The following is a 22,893-nucleotide window of genomic DNA, read 5'->3' on the forward strand; positions in this document are numbered from 1 at the left end:
TTGTATAAGCAGATTATGCAGTTTTTCACCTCAGTAAATATTGAATTGGGCATCAGAGTAGACAAAGCCATCTTCCTTCCCTCCCTTGAAAAAATCCAAGCATCTCGAGATGACACGCAAAATGGATAAAAATGAGGTGTCTAAACATCTGATTACAAGTGTCTGGAACATCTTCAGAGGTCTTTGCTTTATGGAAAGATAAATCTTTGAAGATGGTCCAAATTACAGTATCATAAATCATGATAAAGTGTATTTACAGTCAGAGGGGAGAGGAGGAGAAATTCATTCTCACAGTTTATTAAAAAAAAAAGGGGGGGGGGGAGGGCATTGAACTATTCCAAATGTTCACTCTTCTGTTCCATGAGAGAGCAAACAGCCCATCTGAAACAAGTTGTAAAGTGACAGGAGAGCAAATCTTGTCCAGATCCTCATGTCCCTTATTTCCATGTACTAACAATACAGTAGAAGACCTGTTGTAGTGTCCATCACAAAAGTAAATTTTGGTACTTCAGTTAGAGTAAATTTTGCAATCTTTAACTGCAAGTCTCAATGGAGTTTTTTTATTTTTTATTTTCTCACTTATGACAAAAGTAAATCTAAGGATTAGCATGGTCAGATAATAGTTGCTAATTTACTTCCTCAGCATTATGTCCAACAGCACAAAACCAGTCTATGCATGAGCTATTATAAGATTATATGTATATGAGTAAAAGAAAAAAAAAATCACCAGTGGTTTAAAAGTGCTGTTTCCATTAACCATTGTTTCTTTTTTGTGCTGTACCTTATATATTATTATTATTATTGTGTTATTATGCATACCAGTTCATCTCAACAATTCATAAGTATTGGTTTAGTGTTGACCACATTTATATGGCTTTTTCGAAGAGGAAAGCTATTCTAGCTAAATTTAGCAGCAAAGTAGTTTCTAATTAAATTTAATAGTCATGTACTTATTCCAGAGATTTTATCAGTCCTGTAACTTTCAGGATCCGGGTCTGAGAGCAGAATGGTTATGCCATCTGTTTATGAATCTGGAGGTAGGAGTTCGAATTTTCCCACAGACTTTTGTTGAAGACTATCCACAATTAACCAAGTGTAAAAGGGCTAAGAAGGTAAAGTGGCCAGGTGTGTGAAGCTGCTGTGTCCTACGCAGACAGCTTTTGGGGTGAAATGTTGACCTTTGCATTTGCTTGTTAGGCTAATGGGTTTTCAGGAGTTTGGACTCTAGTCTGCTACCCATTCTAGGTAAGTAAGAAGGAATACTTTGACTTGTGAATCATTATTAAGTATTTTAGGGGTGCTTTTTCATGAATGAAGAGATTTTTCTGGCTATTGTGTATATTCCTACATTTTAGAAGGATCGAGTCACTAAATATATCACAAATGCAGTTCAGTGGGCTTTTGTACCAAGTTCTCCTTGATCTCTTTGAAACAATATTTCTACAGAGATATGAATCTGGAAATTTGAGCATAAACAAAGTGTTTAATTAAAATATAAAAGTTGGAATGGTTATTTGTCTTAATCTTGTAAACTGAGGTAGTCTAGGTTTGTTTTCAGACCATCTATAACCCTCACTATTCAACGGTGAATTACTGCAACTCTGCCATGTAGATGAGGAGGTACACTTTAGCTGTGTAAACATCATGGTATCAGTTCTCTTTGGCTTAATAACAAGTTATTTCCTTACTCAACTAAACAGGTAGAGTGCAGGAACCAATTACAGAAAGAACAATTGTAGGAGATGCCGGTGAACTCAACAGCACCTTTTTCAGGGAGCCCAAGAGACTGGCAGCACCCATCTGTTGATATTTCCTGTCCAAACAGAAAACTGCCAGTGGCTTATGGACTTCAGAAACTCTGTACGCTATGTTGCTGGTAGCTCTCTGAAAGGATGCGGCAAAGTAGCAAGCTGAATGAGAAGCTCATCCTTTATATGCTGCTACTCTAGATGAAATTTAAAAGGGTTTGGAGGCAGGAGACAAGTTTTCATGTTCAGCCATCGACTGGATGGACTTGACATTACGCATGTCATAAGGCAGGATACTCTGTTAATGCATGCATCGTAAACCCATAATTTTATTTCAGCTGGATCTGCATTTATTTGTCCTTTTTCAACACAATGTTTAGCTTAAGCTTTGTCTTGCTGTCTTTGAAGGTGTTATTTTTCCTTTAAATTTTTAACAGTGATTATAAAACTGATTCTAAACTATTAAAATGGATTTGCTTGGTTTAATGGTTTAAGCACTAGGCTGTCTTTTAAGTGCCTTCTAGGAAAATCTTACACTTTGTAGAAGATAAATGGTGCCAGAGAAGGAAATAGCTTTGATGTGGATAATGTTCTAGTAGCGTTTTTTTAATATGTGGGGCAGCCCTGTAGTTTTCTACTCTTTTAAGAGTTAACTTATGGACTTTTTTTTTTCTTGTTGAGTTGTTAAACTTCCTGTTAGATTGAATCCCCATGTTTGTTAGTAATGGGAGACAGAGTTATGCAGGTCTTTCTAAATTGCTGTATAGGCAACAGCATCTGGAATTTCTGCAATGTTAACATGATTCTCCCCAGAGTTGTCTTTCAGCCTTCATAACTATGCTAAGGTCTATGAAGGGGGCACTGGGAAAACAGCCTCGTGGGAGTCTTCACAGTTCCTTGCTTGAGACAACCCAGAGTTTTATCAATCTGTGGGTTGAACTGGCAGACCATCTTTAATGTTGCACTAGCTTTTCACCCAGGTTAAAGCAGTGGTGAGGAGCTCACTTGAAGTCTGTCTGTTTTGTCTGTCCCTCTGTGTTTCTTCCATGTGTCACTATCTGGTACATAGCAGTGATTTCCAAGTGGTCTGTCTGCAGAGTCTGTTATTCCTTTGGGTATTTTTGTTTTTAATACAGTATCTGTTAAGTTATACTAGTTGGTTGATTGATCAAACATACATCCTAATATGCTTTCCTTTTTTCTTCTAGTTCTGAGAGTTTTTGTGATTTACTTTTTTTTTTTTTTATCAAACCATATGTTTTGCTGGGTAGAATGGCTTGTGTATGTTTGACAGATTGTCTTAAACATACAGGTGTTACCCTTTGCCTTCTGTGAAAGGGATGGTGTTGAAATGATTTTAATATTCTAAAAATACTGCTTGAGGAATAAACGAAGTTTGCTGACGATACAAAACTGGGAGGAGTGGCTGATACGCCAGAGGGCTGTGCTGCCATTCAGAGAGACTTGGACAGGCTGGAGAGGTGGGCAGAGAGGAACCTCAAGAAGTTCAACAAAGGGAAGTGCAGGGTCCTGCACCTGGGGAGGAATAACCCCATGCACCAGTACAGGTTGGGGGTTGACCTGCTGGAAAGCAGCTCTGCGGAGAAGGACCTGGGAGTGCTGGTGGACACCAAGTTGACCATGAGGCAGCAATGTGCCCTTGTGGCCAAGAAGGCCAATGGTATCCTGGGGTGCATGAGGAAGAGTGTTGCCAGCAGGTCGAGGGAGGTGATTCTCCCCCTCTACTCAGCCCTGCTGAGGCCACATCTGGAGTACTGCGTCCAGTTCTGGGCTCCCCAGTACAAGAGGGATGTGGCACTACTGGAGCAAGTCCAGCAAAGGGCCACAAAGATGATTAGGGGACTGGAGCATCTCTCTTATGAGGAAAGACTGAGAGAGCCAGGCCTGTTCAGCCTGGAGAAGAGAAGGCTGAGAGGAGATCTTATCAACGTGTACAAGTATCTGAAGGGAGGGTGTCAAGAGGATGGGACCAGACTCTTTTCAGTGGTGCCGAGCGACAGGACGCGAGGCAACGGGCACAAACTGAAACACAGACACTTCCATCTGAACATGAGGAAAAACTTTTTCACTGTGAGGGTGACAGAGCACTGGAACAGGTTGCCCAGAGAGGTTGTGGAGTCTCCTTCTCTGGAGATATTCAAAACGTGCCTGGATGCAATCCTGTGCAACGTGCTCTAGGTGACCCTGCTTGAGCAGGGGGATTGGACTAGATGATCTCCAGAGGTCCCTTCCAACCTCAGCGATTCTGTGATTCTGTGAAGTTAACTAAGTGAGAAACCATCTGTGAAACAGTGGTTAACATTATCTTCTCTGAATAGAGTTTAAACAATCATAATTTTCATTTAAGTATTGATGATTAAAGTAGTTAAAATTAGTTTGACAAGTTCTGAGATTTATATTTCAATGTCATAACAATTCACCATATCTGCAGCATGCCTGATAGATTCATCACAGAACTTTTCAGATTAGCATCTTGCAAAAAAGAGATAATCGATTGCTTCCCTTTTGACTGCAGCAATTCTTGTTTGACAGATTTTCAAGATGATAGGATTTTTCTAAAGTTGTAAGGCCAACATACAATATGAAATTTCAGTTAATAATACTAGGTCCAAAGCTTGATAACATCCTTTGGTTTAGAAAAACAAATAGTAACCAAAAACAAGCTTGATCACCCATTTAGTTATAAAATTACAAATAAAAAAATTCAAAACTTAGTAAAGCAATATATGATATTGAATGGCAGTAGATAATGAATTGCTAACACAGCAATATATTGGCCTGAAATGCAGATAACAATAAAGTGTTCCTTAATGTTGCAGTTTGCTTTTTTTAATCTAACACCTTCTCATTAAACCTGGAGTGTAACCAATGAGTGTAGATCTGTCCTAATTTCCAAAAGATATTCTAAACCAAAACATGTTTGGTCTTGCATTTGGATGTGAAAATTTTACAGTATGACTCCAGTCTGAAGTTAATTCTTGCTGATTTGATACCATCTGGCATTGTCTAAACTCCCCTGCTGTTGGTTAAAGGCAATATTGGCAAATAAAACTGCTTTATAAGGTCATTAATCAGAGACTCTTTGGGATTGGAAGGGACCTCGGAGGTTGAGTCCAACCTCCTGCTCGAAGCCAGTTCAGTTAGATCAGTTTGCACAGGGCAGTGTCCAGTCCAGTTTTGAAAATCTCCAAGATTAGAGGTTCCATGGCTTTTTTGGGACCTGCTCCAGGGACTGACTGCTCTCTGTATGAAATTGTTTTTTCTTGTATCCAGTCAGAATTTGCCTTGCTGCAAAGTTTATCTATTGCTTCTCATCCTGCCACTGTGTGCCTCCAAGAAGAGTCTGACTCGGTCTTCTCTGTAATCCCTCCTTTAGCAATTAGCCCCCACCTTTACCATCTCTTCCCAAGACTGAGCAAGCCCAGTTCCCTGAGCCTTTTGTTATGTCATGTACTCCAGCCTCCAACATTTGTGGTAATCCTTTGCTGGATTCACTCCAGTCTGTCAGTATGTTTTCTTTGTTTGTTTTTATACTTTGGGGCTCAAAACTGGACACGGTGCTCTAGATGTGGCCTCACAAAAGCTGAATAGAGGGGAATAATCATTTCTCTTGACCTGCTGGCTACCATCTAGCTAGTAGTCCAGCATGTAGTTGGCCTTCTGCCCCAAGGGCGACTACCAGGATCTCGAGATCCTTTTCTGCAAAGCTGCCTTCTATCCAGTTGGTGCCCAGCCTGTACTGTTGCATGGGATTATTCTATCCCATTACTGTAAGTATTCCCCATGGTAAAGAAAAAGCAGAGTATCTTGCAGATGTAGTGTTCTATAGAGTACCTTAAAGATTAAAATTCCTAACTCTGTGTAGCAGCTGGTTATTGTAAGACAAGACATATGGAGACTGAAATCAATTGTAGGATTAAAAGGCATGTTAGAAAATGTTATTTGAAACTCTAAACTGCAGTTATTAAAACAGAGGATAGTCTGATTTAAACTATTTTTGTCCCCTTGCCAAGCATGTGACGCACTTTTCTTGTGCACTTGCATGAGCAGAAGCAGCTATTGCCAGTCATAGGTTAAGAAAAGCATTGAAGAGATTCTTGTCATCTGAAATGATACTTACTCAGATCGTATCTGGAAGCATTTGCAGACACCAAGGGAAGTCTTATGTTGAAACTCTTTGAATGTGGGGTTTGTGCTATCTCCTTACAGTAGTCTTGACTGTTTTATAAGTTCTGGATTCCCTTGATAATTACACGTAGGAGCTGTACTGTAAGAGAGTACTTACTATACAGTAAGAGATGTTGGTCTGCTGCGTTCTGTCAGGCCATACAGCTTCTGTGGCTGTACAAAGATATGTTTAGTCATTTGTAAACTACATAGAATTTTTGTAAACTTTTTTTAATCTAAGCCAGCACTTCTGAAATGTGGGGCCACTCGAGCTGTATAGCCAGTAAGGACTTTTTGTGGCCAGTATCTGAAAACTATTCTGTTTTGATTTTATAACTCAAATCTGTGGCTACTTTGTGTATGCTGTGTCCATATATGTAGCCACAGCAAAATGTTATTAGGGGACCAAGTTAATGGGGTTTCTATGGAGACATGTTATGATGGAATAATTTGGATTATGGAATAGAATGTTTAAAACTTCCAAGCATCATGGGACTTCTAGATTTTTTGTTTGTTTATTTGTTTTATAGCATTATATTTTGAGGGTAGTAGCATTAAAAAAAGGCAGAGTTCGTCCTAAAATCTTGCTGTAGCTTGGCAGGGACTAGTAATGAAGTTGGACACTGAAGGCCGGAACTCTTCACATCATTTTTCTTATTCTGCCCATTGTTTTTGCTTATATTTCATATTTTGACAATTTTTTTAAACTGTTGTGCACCTCAATATGTTTAGTGAATGAGGATGTACATCCTGCAGAGAGACAGGGCCCTGGTGGTACTACCCACCGTATATGGAACTGTAAGTTCCTGAGTGTATTATTTAGGAACAGCTCCTGATGCTCTGATTCCTACTGAATGGACTTTGACACTGCAAAGAGGTTCAGTGAAGGAAGACATTTTATGGAATAAAGATATCATAATCTGGGTTTCTAGAAACTCTGAAGCAGTTAGGACAAGATTCTTGTTTCAGTTTTGGAATGGAGGATATGTATAAATCACTGATCGCTCACAAGTTCCTGTTAATCACCATTTACATGATAGTGACCAGTCTCAGGTCTACTCTTTCTCATGTCCTTATAATAGAAAAGACATCAGTGAATTTCTACCCAAAGACAATTTATGCAGGGGTCAGGTGAATGTTATTTCTCCTACTGAATAATTTTTCTAGTTATTAATGGACAAAGAAACTTAACAGAGGAAAAAAAAGGTATTAAACAATTTGGAGAGCCACAGAGCACCTGGAGGAGAAGTCAACTTTTATTTGCATTTGTCTGTTGAGAGAAATGTAGTAATACAATATTATTTTTAAACCACTTCAGAGGTTTTAAATTTTCTTAGAAAGAATAACTCTACTTTTTCAGGTTGAAAGAATTTTTTAGGGTTGATCTGAAACCTGTTGAAGCTACCATTTGCTTCACTTGGCTTTGATGGGGCTCATATTACAAAACAGTAAGGTTTTTTGTTTTAACACTGGTAGCAATAATAGGCATTCAGTGACCTTTCCAACTAACTGCAAGCCCATGTATAGCCTTTTGCTGAAAGGGAGACTTTTTGGATCATTTTCTTTCAGTAAGTGAAGATAAGATAATCACTTTAAAACCAAAGAATTGGCTGAACTTCTGAAATGTACGGCTCAGGCCCTGTTTTTTCATGTCACTCTTATTTCATGTTATGAAGTTCAGTGTCTTTAATCTTATTAAAAGATTCTCTCTCTAAAATTAGCAAAATAAGTCATAGCCTTCTGAAGGTGAGATGACCTGAAGTTATTAATCAGTGAGATTAATGTACTGGTGACCTGCATTTAGATGGATTAGATGAAGTGTAGAATCAGGTACTTACTGGTGGAACAGTATGTTTTTAAAAAATATTTTTGACTACAAGAACTTTCAGGTACCAACACCATGAAGTAGTTATGCCCTGTCTGATCAGACAACATGACACATGGAAAGCAAGCTGTCTGAACCAAAAACAGTAAGCACAGTAGATAGAGGATGGAAGGCACTGTGTGTCAGCATTGGGAGCAAACTTCTGTCTATTCCATAAGAGTGTTTCAGGACTGGATTAAAGCCTTCCCATGGCTGTGCAAAAACACTAGTATTGGTTTTCCTTGGCCTTGTCAGTTCCTGTTTTAAGTGTGTAATTTTATATTATCAATGATATTTCTGTTGTCAAGAGTGACTTATTGGACTCCAGCAGTGCAATGTATAGGGTAAGTGGTGCTAAAGAAAAGGTTAAAAAAGATGGAAATTTTTAACAATGAGTCAATCCATCTTTGCTTTCTTGAGACTATAAATTTAAAGACATTTACTAGTTGAGGGGCAACTACAAATCAAGGAGAGTTATCTAAACTGTAAAAACCTGATTTGTGATTGTTTTGTTTGTGATGGAATTGTAAGGGAGTTTCCTGCATTAGTTTTTCGCTTGATGTGAACTGTTTGTCATTTCACAGAGATGACCATAAAAAGATTTTATCACTTACCATAAGGTTCATGCAACCAGCTTTTCCTCTTTATACCCTCCTTAACCCCCATGCATTTTAGGTGTAAGGATAAACACAAAGTTTATTTCATTTTTTTTAGAATTTGAAATTAGTGTAATGGTATTTGTATTTTGAAAGTTATAGATTATTTTGAAATGTCACTTATATGCATTTCTTAACTGTAAAGCTATAGGATGTATTTGTAAATACAAGTGGGAGGAGGAAGTCCTTAATCTGATTTACAGAAATCCATAATAATAATAATAATAATAATATAGTTTAATAGCCTTAGTCCCTCATTAGGATTCCTTAACACTAAAGGAGGGCAAAAAATAATTATTGTTATAATATAAAGGACATTATGCAGCCTGCAGATTATTTAAGTGCTGAATAACTGCTAAATATATTTTTTACTTATTTGTAGTAGAAACCAGGATAACATGAATTTAGAGACTCTCAACTAAGAAGCATTTTTATGCTGTTTTGATTCAGTGTATCATGCTTCTTTTTCACAGCATTGAAAACCAATTTGAACAAGGGTTTCATGTTCAAAGGTTTGTTTAATGCTCTTTCTTATAATACTTTGCATTTTTTTTATCTTTTTCAAGAAAAATGATGCTGAAAAGTATAAAGAAAGACTATTGAATGGCCTGATGTAATATTCAAATTTTTAAAGGGGGCTGTGCCTCTTTATGTACAAAATAAATCCACAAATAGAGTCATAATGTGATTTAGAGCCCTTTATAGAGGGGAATTTGGTAACAGGAGAATGAAACTTTCATATTTCTTTTGAACTTTGTTTTACAATTATCTGTTGTAACAGTTTTCCAATTTGACCATAGTTTGCACAGTTGGCTGCAGTATAAAATATACAGAAGTTAAGGGAAGGTGTTCCACTGATGGTGCTGGGTTTTGGAAATGACCATTGGTTAGTTATATTTTACAAATCATAAGAATTTCTGTAATGGGCAGAGCTAATGGAAAGAGCTTTTGGTCCCATTCGTTCCTTCCCCTGGGCAAGCAAAGCTCTTCCCGGAGCGCCTCCCACGCAGGCTGTGCTTGCCATGCTCCTCAATGGAGCTGGGTTTGAGGCTTGCCCACGAGCCTCGTGGGTCAAATGGAGACATGTAGGCATCTTCTTACTAGTTGTTGTGGTAACTGAAAATAAGTGTGGACCTTTTTCATGGTGTGTCTTGTGTATTCAGTAAGCAGAAATACGCGTAACACGTGAAGAGTACAATACTAAATTACTAATTAAGGTAATAGTTTTTGTAGTTTAGCCAGGGCAACTACTAATACATAGAGTAGAGCACTGTTGACAAGCCACTGCAGACAGCATTTTTAGCTTAGTTTTGTTTTCTTTCTAATAGTTATAAATACCTTTCAAAAGTACTCCAGGAAAGCTCAGCAGCTAAAGAAACCAAAGATTAACCTTTAACCGCTAGCCATGCTCCTGCTAGCTATTCCAGTGGCCCAGCAATTACCATCTAACATGATAAATGTCTGATGCCGATCTGTAGGAATGTTATTATTTGTTCTTTAGGGAAACCAAAATTATATTTGTAGTTCACAAGGGAAAAGAGAAATAAGAGTATGCAGAATGCTTTCAAAGAAGTAAACGTGCTCCTGGGATATTTATGAAGTTCTGCCAAAACTTTAAGCTAAACTATAGAAACCAAAATGAATGAGCTGACTTCTGGTTAAGTCTTGGCTCATGATGCTTTACATTATTCATTGTAAAAACCCACCTATTTAATCAATAATTATTAAAGAAACATCTGTTGCCTTTAATGAGGTAGCTCTGAAATACGTTCATGGAACTAGTAAACTGAGTAGAAGTCATGTTTTGCTAACTTCTTAATGTAGCTTTCCATCTTAGATGCAGGCTCTTTGCTTTAAACTTTATTCAGCTCAACTTTTCTTCTCTATCACCCAACGTTTGCTGGGAGTTTGGTAAGTAAAGCACTTCCAGGGTATTTAAAGAAAATGTCCAGTTTTCCTGAGATACCCCTTTGCAGCTTTCTGAGAACTGTATTATTAACTTCATAGAAATTTACAGTCTTCACAAGTATATGAATACTACTGACACGAGTGTATAAATACTGTTGATGATGAAGCCTTCTTATTGATGTTCCACACAAAATCTGCAATGCATCTTAATGTCTGTTTTTAGCCATCTAAAAGTTTGACATTCCATCTCAGAAAGTTGTCTGTGGCTGTGTTAAGTAGAAAAAAGAGAGGCAGTTTCAGGAATAAATTGTCCGTACTTTAAAAACTCAGTTAAGAGTAGAATGAGTCTCTTTTGTGGTGTTCGTCTCTCACGTTGCCTCCTATGGAGGAGCTGTGGAACTGGAAGCACCTGGTGTCAGACTCTTTTAGAAGTTTGAATTTATGTACAGTTATTCCCACTCATTTTTTGTTACAAAAATTACAAAAAAAAAAAAAAGAAAAGGAAGAGTTTCAATGCAAAAAAGTTGGTAAATTTCTGGAGTACTATTACAGGCTTGACAGTAACTTCCTTCATTACAAGAAGTAAGTTCACAAGTGTGAACTCTATGGTCTGAAGTATCTTCCATTTTTGACAGAAACCTTCAAGACCTTTCAGTATCACTCAAGAATAGTTTGGAAGATATTTGTGATTTCATGTTCTTTGCTGCCTTGCAAGATTTTGTTTGATGTCTCTTGTTTCCTCATAATGTACTCAGAGGTTCTTCTTACCTGGAAGACCACAGATACAGTTTCTAGTCAGAAAAAAAGAGGTTAAATATATGTTTAAAATATGGGTGCTAAAAATATAGATGCTATTTTAGTTTGCAAAGTCGTGACTTAAAAACGAAATTTGAACTGTGTCTTTTCCAGGAATCTTCAGGTGTATTTATGTTGACTAGATGAAGTAAATAATTGGCTATGCCTGAACACCAGAATTTAACCCTATTAGTGGAATTTCCAAATTTTATTATTATTATTATTATTTTTAAACTGACTGTAGTAGGAGTTACTATCAGACTGGCTTTGATGGTAGCAGAGCTGGATTTGTTGAAAGTGTCTAATTTTATAGTTTTACAAGAGATTCATTAATGTTTTTAGAATTAATCACTACTTGCCAGTGAATTCATGAAGAGGCAGCATATATATGTCAATGCAGAATCTAACTTTAATTCTGTATGTTTTAGAGTGAAATTCCTGTCTGTCTTGAATAAAAATTGTTCTCCTGTATGGAAACCTATTTGTATATTGATGCCCAGTGGTTGTGCTATATTATCATGGTGAAATGTATACCATAGTAAAGGCAGTTGTGCTGCATGCCAGATTTTGCACCGTGGTTACTGGCAGCTGCTTCAGATGAGGAAACGGACGTAGCTGGGAGGTGCAGACTGTTGTCGTACTCTGTCAAAGGGACTGCTTCAGACCTGCTGCTGGTGTCGAAGGAGGGACACCCTTTGGGCTCCTTGTGTTACAGCTCCCTGGTCAGGGTGGGCAGGTGGCATGCTTTACTTCAACCAACAAACACTTATGTTTTGAAATCCTAGTTTAAGTGACACCAAGCAATGAAAATAAGCTCTGTTAGAAATTTTCAGCTCTTTTAAGAGGAATAGCTAATTCTTAAAGATATTTTTGCACATGCAGATAATAAAACTGTTACACAGACGAATATCTGAAATGCTGCTACACGTGTGTTTTTGTACTGTGATGTGGCTCCGCGGTAAAGATTGCTGGGGAATTCTTTTGTTGGTGTCCTTTTTCATTGACTTATTCTTACAAAAGGGGTGAAAAAAGCGATTGCTGCAGAATTTTTCTGAAAGTGGCTGTTGGTTGCAGTGGATGACTAAACGTAAAGTCCTGCTAATCATAAAAGCTTTGTCTCACAACACTCTCTTAATAGCGGCTTTGAAAACAAATACCACTTTATTCCCGTGAATATCTCGGATTGTTCTGCTGTCTTGGCTTACTCTTCTGCTCTCCATTCCTCAGGCTCCCAAAGGTTATAGCCCGCCTGCATATGTCATATCTAATTTCTGTGATGGAGTACGGTTGCTGTGTATGCCACAAAAGGTGTATAGTGAGCTGGATTCGACTCTGAGCTCGTAAGGGTTGGGGGCTGCGCTAGCTAAAAAAGAAGCTGCTCTTTCTGGGGAAGTGCAGTCCTGGAAACCTGCTGTGGTTTTTGCTTCTGAAACCTACTGGGTATTATTAGGGCTGGAAAAACGGACAAGTTATCCCATTTGGCTGCCCGTAGCGGCCTCTGCTGGCAGGCTCTCCAGCGGCATGAACCTAACCTCTTTCCAAAATGAGCATCACCAGCAACACTGCTGCTTTCCTCCTCTGGAAATGAGTGTACTGCAAATATGCTCCTCATCTGTGTCCGCAAGGCTATTTGCAACTGCTTCCCTGTCTCCCCCCCCCCCCCATATGATTTTATAAAGCAATTAGGAAAACAATTATCTCATTCTTGAACAGAATCATTAAAGGTGCAATAGTAAAGTGTTTGTTTGTACCAGCTCTAATTAAAAAAAAATATTAATTTATTAATTGGTTTATGTATTTGTTTTCAGCAACAGATTTGCAAGATGCTGATGCATCAGGAGGAAGGATCAGAAAGTTGAGTGTTGGACAGTATGACAATGATGTCCCAGGGCAGCCAACATACACCAGGTGTGGATGGATGAAGTCTCCTACTGCTGACCAGGCTGTAAATCCAGGATCGCTAATTGCTGTTGGGGAGACCAAAGAGGTAAACAATTAAGAATTATTCAGAAAGATTTAATGAAGTGAATGGCCAGCAGGGCCTCACATTCATGTTCAGTGTCCAAAATCAGTGTAGAGCAATTTGCATTTGCATCCTGGCAATAAAAATGAACAACCATAGTTAACTCAGAAATGTAATTCAGTGTTGCAGGCTGTCCTGCTGTTATCCTTTGTATGTGTTTATGTGGTTTCAGTGTTCCAAGATCTCTCTGGTGGGCAAGTGGATCAGATTACATGAAATCTTCTAAAATCTGATGATGAAAAATACCCAACTATGTTGTAGGATTAAGTGGGAATTTTGACACTGTGATTTTGCTCTTTTGTGCCCTTCCTAGATGGCTATAGCATGTTACCAAGATGAAATAGATGGAGGAATCTTTTCCCCAACCAAAAATGGAAATGAAGCTGTCTCATCCACGCCAGCTTTTCCCCTGTCACCAGAGACACCATGTGGTAAGGAAATGTCTGCATCATTTGTTTTTTCTTTTCATAGTTCTATTAGCATTTTACCTGTCATTGAAGAGTAACCTTACTTTTCTGTCTCTTCTAGTGAAAACACCTCCGCTATATCAACGGATTCCCTCCAGTCAAAAGACCAGCAGCCCATCTGAGCTGTACAGAACTGGTCCTGGTAAGAACCCCATACGTAAATAATTTGAAACTGAACTGTGTATGAAGATAGCTAACCAAACAGTAGTTGTTCCTTTATAAATATATGGACATGTGCCTGTTGAATGTAGATATGTGCAAGTCAGAGAAGTAGAATTTAGCCTTGCCACAGAGACTTGTAGTGCTCTGCTATCAAAATAGTACTGTCAAGAGATTTGATTTCCTTGTGACTTCTTTGTTGGTGTTGGCTCCATCTGAGCAAGGAGCAGTGAGCTCCATGGTGCCATCTTGCCAGGCACGTGCAGCTGGCAGTAGTGCTTGGCCTTGGCTGTGCTCAAGTCAAGAAGTTTCTTAGTCAAAAGAAAGAATATTCGGGGGGGGGGGGGGGGTTGCCACAACACAGTTTGTAAACATGCAAGCCTGGAAAAGTAGTTGGTATTAGATAATTATGTAAGTAGTGTTTAAAGGGCTAGTGTGATCTAGCTGTGAATTGCCAGTAAAGAATTCCTCTTCTTGGCCCTAACTTTCTGCTGCTAAAAATAGGATGGTATGTCCTTCACCAGGTATCCTCTCTAACTCTGAATCAAAATTCATGCATTATTTTTGCTAAGCGTACATTGATAACTTACCATCTTTGTTCTGTTGTTATTTCACTCAGTATGAATACAGAACTTCCAAACGTTTTATGTTATCTCCATATAAGTACATAAGTAGATTAATGCAAAAAAACTTTGTACAGTGTCATGGCTTAGGTGAGGGCAGCTCAGCTCCCTACTACTCCAGTTCTATCTCTGGTTGCTAGAGCGCCCTCTGTTGAGCTGTTGGGCTTTGGGCAGATTGGAGAACATAATGGTGGGTGTTAGTTGGCACACATAGGAAATTTGTCACCTACTCTTTCCTGTTTTCTTCAAAGGATTGTTCCTTGGGAATTTTTCATAATGAGGTTGCGTGATATTTGTGTATTTGCCTTTTCTTCCGTAGAACTTTTTTTATTCTTGCTTTAAAAGAATAAAAAAAATTGTTAGCTGTAACTTTTCTGGACAAATGTATGAGTCTTACCTTTTTCTGGTGCAAAATGATTTTAAGACCATAAGTTAAAAAAAAAAAAAAGTATTTCACATGACTGTATCAAAGTACTGGACATAGGAGGATGCTCATATAACTTATTTAAAACCTTAATAAAAAACAAAGACATTCATTTAACTTATATGCATTGGAAGATGTTTAGATAATTTATATATAAAATATATGTATGTATGTATACACACACACATATATACTTTATATTTTTATATATGTGTATATAAAAATATAAAGTATATTATATTGTCTAGGCTGCAACTATCTTCTCAGGTGGGCTCTTGATAGTAGAGTTTCCAATAAGTTGGATATGGTTGTTTTTGATGCAATAGCTATAGTGTTGTGTCTTTAACTTTGGAAAAATGCCTTCTTTAATTTGCCTTATTTAATAGTTAGCAAAAGCAAATAACATCAACACAGAATGAAATTATCTTTAGTAATAAAGCAATCTTCTATACTGTTCAAGACGTCTGTTTATGATTCGGTTGCTGTGGCTTTGACCTTTACTCTCTCAACTCTTAAACAATTTGAAGTAAATATACTCCTGAGGTCAGCTTCAGCAAATCAATTACAGTTTGCTTACCTTGAATTAATCTACTGAATACTTTGTTGTTGTTGTTAAATGGTTTCCAGTGCTGTTGCTAACAGTGGGGACTTGCCCTGGAAGGATTAAAGTGTTTTTCAGCATATTTCTCAGTTTTGTTGGTGATTCTCCTCCTTAGTTCCAAGTGCTGTCACCTCTTAAATACTGGTTTTAGATTCTCAATTAATGTGGCCCCTGAAAATAATGACTCTAGCTTAGAGCAAAGCAGAAAAATCTCTCTTGGAACATAAAAATAAGGATTGTTTTCTACCCCTTTAAAAATGACTCTCAAGGACTTCTATGAGAGAACTGGAAACTCTGAGCTGAGCCCAGATGACATAACAAGGCTTTTTCTGTCCCTTGATGACACCCTCTTCCTTAGAGACGTGACTAATAGTACGAGCATGAAGATGGGTGGAAGAAGATAACTGAAAGACAGTTAGTTCTTCTAATATGTTATGTCTGCTTTCTGCTTGGAAATGATTGTGTGTTGGTTTGAGATATTTAGCAAAAGTAAATATCAAGTAGAGAGGGTCAAGTCTTGGACAATAGGATTTGGGCAGGAATATGTTCAGTATTAATAAATGGTGTGGCACATGTGCTTGTTCCCTGATACTACTTGGTAGGCATTTTCAGGACACAGGCTGGATGATGTTAAATGAATTGGTTTATTTTAAGTGTGTAGAGTGTTAGGGCCTTTGGTGCCTTAGTGCACACTCTCCCAAATGCACCTATAGCCATGACTGTTGGTATCTCAGTAGACTCTTGTGTGGCCTACAATTTTAGTAGTAGCTCAGTGAATCACAAACATGAATGGGCTTATAGTTACTGTACTTCTTGTTGACTTCTGAGGATATCCCTATCTTGCCATTGGAATACTGAAACAGGGAGAAAAGGTGTTCACATGGTGCTTGGCCACTAATTTGGGGGAGATGACTTGTCCCTTCAGGAGTACTTCTACTGAAACAGAAGTACACCTGTGTATGTCACGGTGTACAGCATGTTACAAGTCAAGTGCACAGCTCCCTTTGGCTTCGTTTTTACCTGTGAACACTGTACTTTGACAGTAAGATCAAAGGTATGCAGTTGGACATCCAGAAAACAGGCAATGTACCATTAGTGAGCATCTCTAAGAAACGTTTGTTGGGCAACTTTCCCACCATAGCACAGAAACTTCTTTGTCAGAAGCAACATTAGAATCCTACCTTATATATAAAACCACTTTTTTTTCTCTTTCCCCTTCAGTGTTCTGCTTTGCTTTACTGCTTATATCTACAGTATACATTTACTGTATTTACTTGCTTATTCATCTTATCACTTTGGCCAAAAGTGAAGCAGACATCTTCCCACTACCTTTGCTACCTATCCCTGATTCATGGCCAGAGTCAAGGGCATTGTGTTTTGTGTGTTGAATGAGTCAGAGAATCTGAAGGCAACAAAAGTAGCGTTTCATGTGGTTAAGACTGTTTTAATGCACATGCCAGAAGGATCATGCTAACATCATGATACAAGTTGCAAATAATTCTGACAGCCCCTAATTTTAAGTACTTCCTTTTGCAATCTTGCTCTTCTTCTAAACACTTCTCTTGGTTTGTATTTTGGTAGAAGTTGGGAAACAGATTGACTTATCCAGAGATTTTCAACAGGTTGAGGGCTTTGGAATCATGGCAGAAATTTCTACCATTGAGATGTTGTCCCTTTTGTTTCAGTTCAGATATTGTTTGACCTCAAAATAGCTTTGTTCTACATCTTGGCTTTGCTACTCATCTGCGTTTCAAGATAGCAGTGAGGATGCCATCACGTTCTGGTTGCCAATTACCTCTTATTTTCCTCTATGTCCTCTGGTTTTATTTCTTTGTAGAGAACAACTTTCAGTATAGTTAGCACTTGGCATATCAAGGCAGAACTACTGGCTAGAAGACTGTTTTTGGAAAAATAGTAAAGGTACATATTTTGAAAGAAAAATACACGTTTTTGTGTATAGTATATTCAAGAATTACAGTGGCATCCAGTCTTCATGTATATCAAATGGCAAAATTATCTGTTCTTTTAAAAGTTGTTTCTGTGATAAATTATTCTTGCTGTTCACTGTATGCCTTATTTCTTGAATGTATCTAATTCTGATTCTTAAACTATTTATTCAAGTGAAAGGCACTGTCTTCCATGAAACCTGACAAAACCCTGTATAAAATGCCCCCAGAAACCTTAATTTTCTTTCCTGGGGAAACCACTTTTTAGGGTAAGTCAGTTCACTGCTGTCATGTATCTCCCTTACATTAGCTGTGTCCTACCTCTTCTTTTTTTTCCATAAATTTCTTTAAGGCTTCCTGCCTGAGTCGGCTAGAGGTGACCGCATTCCTGTTCAGCACTTTGTTTTCAGAACTGAGCAGGTTTCACCTTCGTCATTCTGTGTTGAGGCATGCAGTTCCTTGCTATAAGTGCCGCTGTTCCAGTGCAGTTGCTTGCTACCGTAATTGCCCTTTTTCCTTACTTTATGTAGCTTGCAAGCAATATAGCACCTGTGGAGCTTAGTCTGAATGATCATCTGAAAGACAAATTGTTTTTTAAGACAAACTTGAGCCATCTATAAATTGGTTAGTTTTATAAATACCTCACCAAAAAAGGCAGGATCCAAATAGTGAGAACACAGATACAGTCTCCTGGTGACATAACAGCCATTATATATCTGATGGGAGAGTCCTATGCATCAGTGAAGGAACAGAAGCCCTGTTTGTAGGACATTTTGAAGCTTATAAAGGCTCTCTTGTCTCGCACAGCATACAGCTAATTGAAGTCCCTTTGTATATAGAAGTACCAAATAAAACCGGGGCAAGCTCTTTGCCAGAGAGCTGAACTCTGGCTCACCACCCCATCCACATTCAGAGACTTCCTGCCTTCTGCATCTTCCTCAGCCTTGGCCAAAGCATAAACAGAGCTTTGCAGAAAATCTGCCTTCACAAACAGGCACTGTCCTGCAGCAGAAGCCCTGGTCCATAGAACAAGGGAAGATTATTTATAACTCTTTATCCATGCACTGTTTAGGAGAAGACATGATGGCCTGGCTTTCCATCTTCTCCAAACATAGCCTAGGTATAGTTGTGTGGTTCAAGTCATGCATGCAGTGGAATGACAGCTAGGATGAGGAATCTCAAAGTGTTTAAGTGTGCATACGGCCCTCTCTTTTCTTGCCCACTAGTGACATTAGCCCAGGTGCTGCACTCCATGCATGTACTATATGTACAAGCTGCATCTTTTCTAAAAATTGTCAAAAGGTCATATTTTCTCCTCATGCTGTCATAGTACTCCTCAAGTCCAGACACTGGTGTATTTCCACCCTTTTCCTAACACAGTCTGTATTTTTATCTGACAGAGACACTGAAATTCTAAATTCCACCCATTGACTAATGTAGGTTTATTCTGTTACGTCACCCAGTGAGGTGATGAATGTTTCATAAATCTCTTCGAAGGCAAAAGCACAACCTAATAGATTTCCTTGTTAGTGCAGAAATCTATTACTAATTGTAGTTTCATACTGTAACTCCATGATTGTCATTTCTTATTTCTTCAGTAAAAAAGTGTCCAGGTTCTGAATTGAAAGCTTTTGTGCGTGTCAGAAGGGTTACCGGCATAGGAGATAGAAGTGATGCTGTTTTCTGAGAGGGGAAAAATTAGCAGTTTATGATGTGCAAAAGCATTCTTCACAATATGAAAGGTTTTATATAATTTTTTTCATACCTCTCTCTTGCCCTTACCTGTGTACATAAGATATATGTGTCCAAGGCAAAATGAAGAGCAAGTTGTGACAGATATCGAACTTTTCCAGGCGTCTGGGTTTATTTACTTAGTACATCAGTGCATCCACTTCAGTGGATGCTTGTCATAAGCTCTGTCCTTCTGGACACACAGGTGCGTTTTGTTTTTTGTTTTCCTTGTTTTACAGTAAGGCTATTAAAATGCTATAAAAATCACAAGTAGAGACAAGAGATTTATGATGTTTACTACAAGGTAGTTAGACAAGGTCTGTGTTATATTTTCCACTGTCCTGCAATTGACCTTGCCATGTTTATCTCATGGTTAAAATACAGTGCTTACCTCCGTAATATTTTTACAGTGAAACAGCTAATGTTTCTTAAGTATGATAAAGTATACCATTTACTAGTGTATGTTAACCTCCATAGCCAAAAAGAATAACTATGAAAGGACTCAGGTCTCCTGTTGGGACTCTACCAACATGAATTTAATTAGGTCCTTGCAGAAACCTTGCAGAAAAGAAAGACATTGCAGAATTCAATACAGCATTGTTAAAAACGTTAGGAACCAAATTCTTGCCAAATGTAAATACTGAAGTCAATGCAGTATGTCACGAACTGTATCACTCCTTTTTCTTATCTTCCCTGTATTACTTGTTTGACACACTTAGCTCAGTAAAACTAATCTTTAGGGAAACTTTTTAATGCACAGGGTTTGGAGATAACTTGCTGTATTTTCGGCAGTCTGTGTTGTCACAGACTGACAGTAATTTTCAAAGACCCTCTTCAGTTTGCACCACCGATTACAGAGTCCTTAACCAGAAATTTTGTATCTTGTCTGTCCTGCAGGGGAAATCATGCTCACTGCTTTGGAAAAATTTTCTTTTTCTGGTTTATGCTATGTGCTTCACCTTCTGTGAAAGTATTCACAGTGATCTCTTTTTCTTGTTTTTACTGAATGACTTTTCAGTCCAGGTGGGGAAAGTATTGACTGATAAGCAAATGGAAATACTGAGGTTGTCCATTTAAAAAGAAAAAGACAACAGTTCTCCAACAGGCTAGCGAGGCTTCTATATTGCCTGTTTGAACTAAGACACTGCTGAAAAGTTAAATGGGATCCTCTGTCTAAAATAGTGAATGTAAATTGGATTTAACTTTTCTGACTGGGAAGTGAGTAACCAAATGGAGGGGTTGGGGGGATCCTAACTGTAGAAAGAATCTCTTAACTTTCTCATCATCCAGTTGTGTGCTCAAGTCAAATGTTGATGTCTGTTAAATGGATGGGAGATTTGATGAGGAAAATGCTGTTCTACAGGAATTCAGATGTAATAATATTTATGGCTGGGAATATCTTTAAAGTCTCTTACGTGTTATAAGCACTTTCATTTTAGTCTGGTCTGTCTACCATTTCTTAGACCTTAACTCAGTTTTTGTAACACCATAGACTTAAAATGAAACACCTCACTATTTCACTGCGTGTATTGGAGTCAATCGCCACATTGTGTGAAGGCTTTGGTCTAATCTTCAAAGCCTGCCTTACAGGTGCCCCCGAGCTCTTCAGAAGGCAAAGATCAGGTCCTTGCTGACCCTGAAGGCTCCACATAGCTATGTTCTGCTGAAACGATGGAAGTGCCTACCACAAAAGTAAGACTAGTGAGGGCTGATTTTCCTCAACAGATGGCCCACAAGTGTACAATTTACTCAGAGTGCATAACAGAACAGCCACAAGCCTTGTCGCCTTCTCAACAAATTATAAAACATGCTGCTTCTGCATGGTTTTCCTCTGTAACCACGCATTTAAATGAAAAAACCCTCTCAACAATATAAGGAAAATTGTGGGAGTGGGATATGAGTTTCTGTGTGTATTTTTTTCTAATATATTTCTGTGATGAAGTACTGCGTTGGTGACTGCAGAATAAACATAAGATAGACTAATAAATCCTCATAATCTGAATTAGCTGTCAGAAATACATAGGCAATTTGAAGACTTACCACCATTTCAAAATGACACACAAAAAAGCTCTTGACTGGTAGAGAAGGCTGTGTTGTGTTAATCTCTGTTCATGCAGTGTTGTCAACATTGCCAATTAAAGGACAAATATGCTATTAATAAGTATGCTAAATACACCTATGAGTTGCAATAAAAACTTTTTAAAATATAAATGGCTTGGTTTTTCTGACAGTTCAGAAAGCACATGAAAAACAGTATGCTAGATGATTAAGAGCATGTCGCTTGATCCATTTTAAGTGGTTATGCTTATCAAGTGGTAAGTATCTAGCTTTTGGAGTATCATCTTTATTATATTCTTGTTCCCTGTAAAAATAAAATTTGTACAAGATACTTGCCATTATGGTTAGTAAATTGCACCAAAATTATGTGGTCAGCAGGTGCTTGCTTGTTCACTCTTTCATGCATTCAGGCAAGCTCTCACGTGCTTTCTCTTCCTCTCTCTCAATTTACCATTCAGCAAAAACAGTTCTGTGTTCAGGAAGATGATGATCAACATCAAATCTTTTTCTTTTTAAACAGATGAAGTGGTGCTGTGACTTTTCTTTGTTAATTACATCATAGGCATTTTGTCCAGTGAACAGAGAATTACAACACACTATTAAAATTTCTGGGTTAAGTATTTAGTATAAGGTCAATCCTTATTGTCTGTGTATTGTTTACTTTGAAAAAAGTCATGACTCTCCAAAAACCACACAGTTCCCTATAGCCTTTGGGATAGTCAGAGTTGACTTTTATTTATTTTCACTGCCTGCCCCTTCTCCCCCTCCCCCCTGCCCACGCTCTTCTGAAAAATTGGTATATGAGATTTCTCTAACTTTTTCTAAGTGGTTTTAGGATCTCTGAGGTGTCATAGGTATGTTGGGAGGGGGGGTAGTTTTTTTTGATTTTTTTTTTTTTCCCCCAGGAGGTTGGGTATGAGCTATTAGTCTGTGGTTTGGCATCTTCCATGTAATATATAAATTCCAAAGAAGGCTTGTGAACAATATCTTAGCAATTTTATGTTGTTTCCCCAACCAGGAAGTTTTCCCACCTTTTATTGAATACTTAATTTTTTAATTGTCATTTATTGTCTGATTTCAACTGCTCCTAGTTCAGATTTCAATCAAACTATTTCATGCTAAGCAGTCTTTAAAATTTAAAACCTGTGCATCTTTCACTGAGCTTCCAAAAAATGTAAAGCAAAGAAAACTTGCAGATAATAGAAAGTACAGCACAAAAGAGTTTCAAAACTAGTATGGCAAAAAAAGCGAGCTGAATTGATACGGTTCCTATCTGTGGGTTCTTATTCAAATAACTGGTAAAAGAAAAGAAGGTACCTAAGTTCCACCTGCCTCTCACTATATCTGTCCTGAATGCCGGTAAGCATGCAATCCCACTTTGTTGTATGTGAATATGAGTTCTTCTTTGTGTGGGTAAAAGATGGCAGAAATATCACTGGAGTGTAATCCAGATGATGACTGAAGGTCAACAGTGAATGCATTTGAAATGGCATTTTTGCTCCTGAGAATGCCAGGTTGTGGGATCAAACCTTACAAGAATTTAACATTGTGATATGCTGGGTGCTCAGCACTTGTAACGGGAAAAGTGAGAGAAACAGTTCCCAGAGAGGAAAAAAGTATGTCTGTGTGTGTGTGTGTTGTTGCAGGGGGAAAGGAAGCTGAGGAGGAATACAGTGACTATAGCTATAATTGAGAGAAACGA

General features: G+C 38.1%; 1 protein-coding gene across 11 annotated transcripts in view; it reads left to right on the forward strand.

Moving 5' to 3' along the window:
- The window catches only part of TNS3 (tensin 3), a 332,367-nt gene that overhangs the window by 266,300 nt on the left and 43,174 nt on the right, over positions 1–22,893 (forward strand). For all 11 annotated transcript variants that reach the window (XM_067291189.1, XM_067291185.1, XM_067291188.1 and 8 more), the window contains 3 exons: positions 12,968–13,146; positions 13,496–13,613; positions 13,711–13,791. In XM_067291189.1, the coding sequence (XP_067147290.1) occupies positions 12,968–13,146; positions 13,496–13,613; positions 13,711–13,791 (378 nt within the window). The remainder of the gene's footprint in view (positions 1–12,967; positions 13,147–13,495; positions 13,614–13,710; positions 13,792–22,893) is intronic.

The sequence above is a fragment of the Apteryx mantelli genome, chromosome 2, assembly GCF_036417845.1.
Source record: "Apteryx mantelli isolate bAptMan1 chromosome 2, bAptMan1.hap1, whole genome shotgun sequence".
NCBI classification, from domain to species: domain Eukaryota; kingdom Metazoa; phylum Chordata; class Aves; order Apterygiformes; family Apterygidae; genus Apteryx; species Apteryx mantelli.